Source organism: Amblyomma maculatum, chromosome 6 (assembly GCF_055883805.1).
Source record: "Amblyomma maculatum isolate TAMU_Amacu chromosome 6, ASM5588380v1, whole genome shotgun sequence".
NCBI classification, from domain to species: domain Eukaryota; kingdom Metazoa; phylum Arthropoda; class Arachnida; order Ixodida; family Ixodidae; genus Amblyomma; species Amblyomma maculatum.
Window position 1 is genome coordinate 12524066 of NC_139349.1, and position 7624 is coordinate 12531689.

General features: G+C 43.7%; 1 protein-coding gene across 1 annotated transcript in view; it reads right to left on the reverse strand.

The window, feature by feature from the left end:
- LOC146185094 (uncharacterized) overlaps positions 1-7402 on the reverse strand; it is a 49917-nt gene extending 42515 nt beyond the window's left edge. The window contains exons 1-3 of the mRNA XM_084605469.1: positions 7331-7402; positions 4816-4908; positions 383-408 (exon numbers count right to left, since the gene is read on the reverse strand). Coding sequence (XP_084461595.1) covers positions 383-408; positions 4816-4903 — 114 coding nt within the window. The 5' untranslated portion in view covers positions 4904-4908; positions 7331-7402. The remainder of the gene's footprint in view (positions 1-382; positions 409-4815; positions 4909-7330) is intronic.
- Between the last annotated feature and the right edge of the window lie 222 nt (positions 7403-7624).

A 7624-nucleotide genomic window follows, 5' to 3' on the forward strand; every position in this document is an offset into this window, starting at 1 on the left:
TTACATAGTCATACAATGTGAGCGAAGTTTTAGCTTAAGCAGTACTATAAATACTGTGCTTGCTTTTTAGCTTTGTGCGCACGTGCTAAGAGAAGCGAAGCGTGATTAAGATCTAAGAGGACATACTTTCTAGCATAATCGCAAATGGTGATTGTGCTCCGTATTGAGTTGTTATGCGAAGTAATGGTATGCGGCCCCTTACGCCGTTGCTGTCAATCTGCAATCTTTTGCGGGGATATGAGTAAATGAAGCAAACAAGCGAAATGGATGGCGATCCACTCTCCGGCTCTGTTGGTCAGCAGTATAACGAATGCAAACCTGGAAACTTTTCGGTTCAAGGAATTCGTCAAGAAAAATCGGTGAATTGGCCGGCGACACTTACCAATGCATTCACCATCTTGTCATAATCTGAAAGGCAATTTACATTGAATGAAAACAACGCGAATCGTGTGGCTACGCGTGATCAACACGAAAAGTGGGCCCCAATCTGCGCCAGGCAGTTCGAAATCACTAGCGCTGATACAGAACAAAATGCCCCGCACGCAAGAGCACCCCGTGCACGGCATATTCACGAAGTGCTAAATAGCTGAGACAGCCGGTTTTGCCGATAGATACAGTTTCAGTCATTTTGCCGGTATTGCTTTTGCTGGCTTTTGGAAGGCGTTTTCCAACTTTGTGCCTGTCTGAATTAGTTCCGGAACCTTTGACGTCTTTGACATTTATGCCCATGTCACAAAACTCTCTCGGATGTCTCCATCGAAACGTTCTCTAAACTCTTCAGACAGTCATGCTCTTTCCAAACACCTGCAAAGGGTGCAACCTCCCTTTAAAAATAAGATTTGGTCGCTGCTCGTTTTTAGATTCACCCGCCTTTTTGATGATGCATCATTAAGGTGTTAATGCATCAATCCTTGACAGACCGCGCATACATTACAAGGTACATCTGTCTTTAGTGGCGTTCGAACAAAACGAACATATTCTGGAGTCTACGGGCCAGTGGAAAGTGTCTGGAATAAGAGAGCTTTGAATTTTCATTGTCTAAGTCTGCTTTCGTCTCCCAGTCGCCAAATGTAACTACTGCGTATCCCATATGTTTCCAATCTTGATTTACCTATATGCATTCTACTATGTATGTAATGCGGCTGTATATAGGTATATGTGTCATACAATCTCGTTGCATAAGTTTCAAGGCACAGAGACCTAAGCGCAAAGCATGGAGATAGCTCGCAGAGAAAACTGTTCAGCCTATGGCCGGAAAAGTATATCCTGATTAACGCTGACAAAGCGAACATTTCTGCACGTCTGAAGAGAGCAGCACAGCTCATACGAGTCGGATGTCGTATATGTGGGCTTACTGGGCATTTCGCGGCACCTATATGGCATTGTATTTTCTTGTGTTTGTGTTTGTTGCGCCACATATCTGAATACGATGCAGCACCAACTAGCCCCTCAAGCCGTTATTTTGAGATACCTATATGGCAATGCGCACTTACTTTGAGTCACAGGTATGCTGTGGTCTCTGTTGAATTTACTTGGCTGCGCGTGTGTGCCGAGTTCCTCCTGGTTCCTTAACGTTGCAGCTACAATTTCTCATTCCTTAGCTCTCTGCACGGTCATCAATTCAAGTTGAACCCTTTTCGTTAGCCTCTATGTTTATGCCCCATATAGGCGAGCACCAGTAAACTACGTTTTTTATGTACTTTCTTCTTGTTAACCTATCATTCACAATCTGAGAGTACTTGCCAAATGCGCCCTGCCCAATCTGATTCGTCAACTTAATTTCCTTTTTATGATTCCAACCTGCGGCTATTACCTGTCCTAAGTACACCTTATTACTTCCAGCAACTCGCTGCATATCTCAAATTGCTGTTCCTTTCCGAGGATATCGAACATTAGCCTCCTGCACACTAATTTTTAGTCCTTTCGGTCTTCTTTGGCCGCATATGTCACCAATGCTCCTTTGTAATTTGTCGTCTGAGCTACTATTTAGCAAGGCTAAGCCATTAATGCATCGCATATTTATTTATTTATTTATTTGTTTACCCTCACGCCCTTCTGGCGTCACAGATTACTGAACTATTCTCCATATTAGACAACAACTGCGGCGAAATGAAGACAACACAAAAAGAGAACACAACACAGGCGCTCACTAAAAACTGTTATGTCGAGCACAAAAACCCAAACTTCCTCCTTCACATTTCAGCACACAACCCAAACTTCCTCACTCAGAGCCGAGCACATGGCCTACATTAATCTCGCACACTCCACGATCGTCCGTGAATACAGCAAAACTCAAAAAGTGTCCAACCAACAAACTAAGTCAGAGTCAAACATAAGCAGCGACCAACAAACGAATCCAAGTCAGAGTCAATCACACGCGTCAAAAGCAGCCGCATACTGAGACCAAAAACACTCACAAATCCCTGGAAGATGCGTGTGTTCGACTCTGACTTGCTTTGTTTGTAGGGCAGGCCTTGTGCATAAGACGTTTGGTAATTTCTTTTTTTTTTCTTTTTTGGTAAGGAAAAAAAAAATGCACTGCTGTGGAGCCTTAATCTTTCACGGGCGATAGAAGGGTGTGCGGGATTGATGTAGGTTGTGTGCTTGGGTGTGAAGTAAGAAGCTCGGATCTTTGTGTTCGCATTAACAGCTGATAGTGTGCGCCTGTGTTATCTCTTTGCGCTGTCTTCACTGCGTCGCTGCTCCTGGGTATCAAACATCTTATTCTCATGATAAACCCCATCCAAAACTGTCCCCAATCCATATCTCTGAATACTTCCTCTAAGCAAGCGGCAAGTAGTACTGGCAAGATCGCGACTGCTTGCCTAACACTTTGGGACTTTGGTTGCGGTGCGTCCATCGTAAATACATTCCAGTACTTTCGCGTACGACTAATTTACACCTTGATTTCGCAATACGTGCACGACATCTGAGTTTTCGATTGAGTCAGATATGTTCTTGTAATCAATGCTACGTACAGGAGTCGGCCATATTCCGAACATTTTTCTATCATCTGGTTGATAGTACAAATAGGAATGATATATGGTGGTATGATGGTATGATCTATTGTATTGGCCTTTATGAAAGCCTGTCTGATCCTTTGGTTGAAGTCTAAGGGCCAAATTTTTAAACGCTCTATGTGAGTGAGGACGTCGTATTAGCGGCTCGCCTTTCTTCGTGCAATTTTTAAACATGAGGGGCACGTTTAGTGCGGCCTCCCTTGAAACGCCTTTTCCCTTAGATAGGCACTACGCTACGTTCATATGCTCCCTTTCATCGCTCGTTCACCGGAATGCACGCTTCCCTGCACAACAACTGGCTCTGCGCTTGCGCAGTTAGGAGTCTCTGGCAGCTAGGGCGACGCCCATTGCGAGTGGAAAACGCGCAGTGTGAACATTCGGTTATTCGGTGCTGCTCCTGCTATAACTCCTGCAGAGCCCCTCCGCTGTAAACATTTGCATGTTGCCAAGCTAACGATGTTTCTCTATCAAGCCAAATATAGCTTTGAAACAAAGCATGTCAAATTGAAAACGAGAGCACATAGCAGCCCCTTCTAAAGAAACACAACGTTATAAATGTGTATACTTGCTTTTTTTTTTTTTTTTTTTTTCAATTTCAATCATTACACCTCAAAGCTTAAGCGCATATTCCAGACTCCAGACGAATGCAAGTGGCTCCTCGTTGCTCTGAGTGCCTCCTCAGCCAAGGAGCCGGTAAGGATGGATCGAAAATTAGACGCCTGCCTTAAACGCCTCACTGAGTCTAGAAAGCGTGGAGGGCTCCTGTGGAAGGTAAGAAAATAGCAAAGGCCAAGGAGCATTCCGAAATTTGGCCCTAAGGTTGCCCTGATACTACTGGCTATTTATTACATTAGTAAATGCATTGTACATAACGAATAATTAATAAATACGTAATGAATAGTACGCTGATCAACCTGCAATTTTCAAGTCATTGAAGTCCCCCTTCTTATATACTATACATAATGTTAGCTTTCTTCCAGGATTTCGGTACCGTCGAGGTTATGAGGTATTGCGTATACAGGGTGGCCAGTTTTTCTAACACGATATCGCCACCGTCTTTCAACATATATCTGCAGTTACCTGATCTTCCTTGCTGCTTTCCACCTTCCCATAGCTTAAAATCTTTCTTCATTTACTTTTTTACTGGAGGAAAGCCTGATTGCTCTGCACTACTGCAATTTGTTTACATCTTTCAAAAGGTAGCCACCTTTTTTAAGGCGTAAAACTATAGGATAGAAGGGTTCTCCACGCGAAGCTGCGGCGTTCTCGTTTTTCAAGACTACATGCAAATTCGAGGCTCTTCACATTTCACCAATTCAGGGAGAAGCACCCGGGGGTTATTTTAAGAGCTTTATTATATGTTCCGAGAATCCGGAACTCCTAATCTTACCCTTGAGCTGTTCCACAACACGCTACTGGGTCTTCAGATAACAAAGCATGAACACACGACACGGCCCTCTGGGGAGTCACAAAGCTGTGGACGTGTTAAATTCCTCAGTGAGACGACTAGCCAGGATCAAAATACTGATATCAAAGCCGGTGGATCTACATAGCATTTATGAATGCAGAAAACAATAAATCAAGCAAAGAATAATGAAGATGGCGGCTTTATGTAATCCTTGGGCCCACGAGCTCAGTTTCTCTTTTTTTCTTTTTTTTTTTGCGTGTTTTGCTTCTTAAATTTATTGCGCGGCATGTTTTTTTTTTTTTTTTTTGCTGGGCTTTCTATTTTCGTACAAGGCGCACGTAGATCCAGGAGAAGCTTTGCGAGCTATAATTACGCGTTGGTACTCACAGGTAAAAGCTTTCTCCACCGAGGTGAATAAAGAAGAGGACGAGTAGGATTCCTTGTTTTTGTATCTCGCCAAGACCTTGTCCGCCATAAGGTCTGAAATCGAAAAAGCCTCGCGTGAGACGCTTAAGACACTATGAAATCGTGTACTCCCCTCTCTACACTTGTTACTCACTGCAATAACACGATTTCATACATATAACATATATACATATTATATATATATATATATATATATATATATATATATATATATATATATATATATATATATATATATATATATATATATATGTATATATATATATATTGACAGCATTTATTGTTTGAGATGTGCAGCGTCTTACAGTGCTAGCTGTCAAAGTGGGTTCTCGTTGCTACAAGCGTTGTCGCACTCGTGAGCCAGCGAACATTTTGGCAGAAAAGGGTGGAGTAGCGGTCGTAATTCTCGATGAACACCTCAACGGCCCGGGGGATGGGTTGAAGGGCGGTATTGAAGAAACATATAGTATGGGAGGATGCCCTAAATCATAACAAATAGTATGCCTCTGCCCGTGCCACTAAGTATAACGGGCTTGGGATTGAAGGAACATGAGAGAAAGGGGCACAGTGATCAAGGACTACGAATTTATTTCGTTCACCTGGGGTTCTTTAACCTGAGCACAAGCGCTAACATCGCGGAGCACAAGGGCGTCTTTTGTGTTTCTCCTCCACCAAAAAAGAAAAAAAAAAGCATCCTACATCACTTCGGGAAGTCTCGGCATCTTGGCAAATATCAGAGCGTGCACCGTGGATCAGATGGTAGGACAGAGGCATAAACGCTGGTGTAGAGCGCATGCACCGCAAGAAAAGAAGCAAGGAAAAAACAGAACGCCAGCGATGTAGCAATATGAAAAGGCCTGACATCCCCATGTCATCGCAGTAAACCTCCATCATATTCTTTTATATTTCCAACAAAAACGTTTCATTCTGCTCTTCAATATTCCCATTCAATATTTAAAGGATTAATAACAGGCTCATCTCCTTATATTATAACGATAAAAAGCGTTCAGAGAAATGTAGAAATAAACTTAATTCAGTAGTTTTTCGCTTACACCCGTTATACCAATTGAAATATCTTGTTTTCAAAAGGCCTGTAAACGCATTTCAAGAAATGGAGCATATGCATTTGATACTGATATTTCAAACGCGGTTTGTGGAAGCGCAGCAATCTGAAATTCTTATTTACTCCTCACCTCTACACCAGCGCCCCTCCTCTCATTTAAAAGTCAGCGTTGACCTAATCACATCAAAAATATCTTAGATGCTATGAGAAAGCAGGCAGTAAGAGGTGCCGTTGTGACCGAAGCTTTATACGAGATGAAAAGCAAAACCCTTCCCCACTTCGTGCAGCAGAATGAACCCGCACCAATGACGATGCAAAGTCTACACCATGCGGTATATGTGCCGCGGAAACAAAAACAGGGAAACTTCAGATCCAGGATCCCGCGAGTGCCCGCCACACTTGAGCGAGGCGTCAGATACAAGCGAAAACTGAGGGAGAAAAGAAAGCACTGGCACGAGTGTTTCCTCGATTACAGGCGCTATGTGTGTGTAATCATTTGCGCTTGCGCATCGGCCACAAAGGATTTAACGTCGGCTTGCCACTCAGCAACAGATTCCGACCTCAACAGATTGCAGTTGTGCACCATCTGTCGCTGAATTTCCATTCACGTTACAGCTGTAATTGTGGCCACGGGATTGCCTCTTTCATTTATTTATTTACTTCTCTAGGCACCTATCGAGCGAATGCATCGCGCTCTGTCCACGCGCTCGTTCTGTTTTGGGTGCATCTGCTGCCTGGAGGCATCCGACGATCAAATGGCTGTTCTGCAACCTGAACGCGCAATTTTATTCAGGTGGATTCTTTGCTGCAGCTTTCCGTATTCCTTGGTCGATCATCGTGGCGCGACATGGTTGGTTCTTTTACAGTGCAGTTGGCAATGACAAGCTTCCCGGTAGTGCGGCGCTGGCGTAGCACCACTTCAATCTGAACATTTCGAATGCAGTGATGTCATCGGTGGAGGCATAGTTACGTGCGCGCACTCTACGGGAGAACAGTGGAAAATATAATGGATAAACAATAATATGTACACCGCTCACCAAAGACAGATTTCGCTGAACCTTGGGTTACATAGCGGTGCCTGCCCTGTGAGTTATTTCATTTCGACTGCACAGCATGAAAACCGAGGGAACGATAACTAATGCACTACTTTTCCAATGACTCAATTTAGGCTACAGCTGATATATCTTCCGCAAGACAGCACTAAAATTGGGATGAGGGTGTAAGTTCGTATAATAAAACTTCCGCATAAAAAGTATTACACGTATGCCGTTTTGTTGCAGTTAACTTCGTTGAGGAGAAAACATTGTTCGACCAAGGCGCGCTATGTTCAAAACCGTCGAACAATATGTCAGCACGGCTCCATGCTTCCCTGCACGTCACTGATCACCAGGTGCATAAAGACGGTACTCTTACCGCTGTCTCCAACGTCCGCGGCGATTGCGTTAAGCACCGGATAGGCAGTGTTGAAGATGTCGTTGAAAGCCTGCGCAACGTCGATGATAACATCAGAAATGACAAAGAATTCGAAACAAAGGGAGGGAAGTTATAGCACGATGAGTAGCGCGGTGACGGTATACGAGCCAAGGGAAGAACGAAACACTCGTCGCCACATTGACGACCTCTTGCATAATTGCAACCATCCGGTGCCGTTTAGAAAGCGCTGACTTCGCACAGAACACGGTCATTTTTGCATTTTGTCGTGGTAAA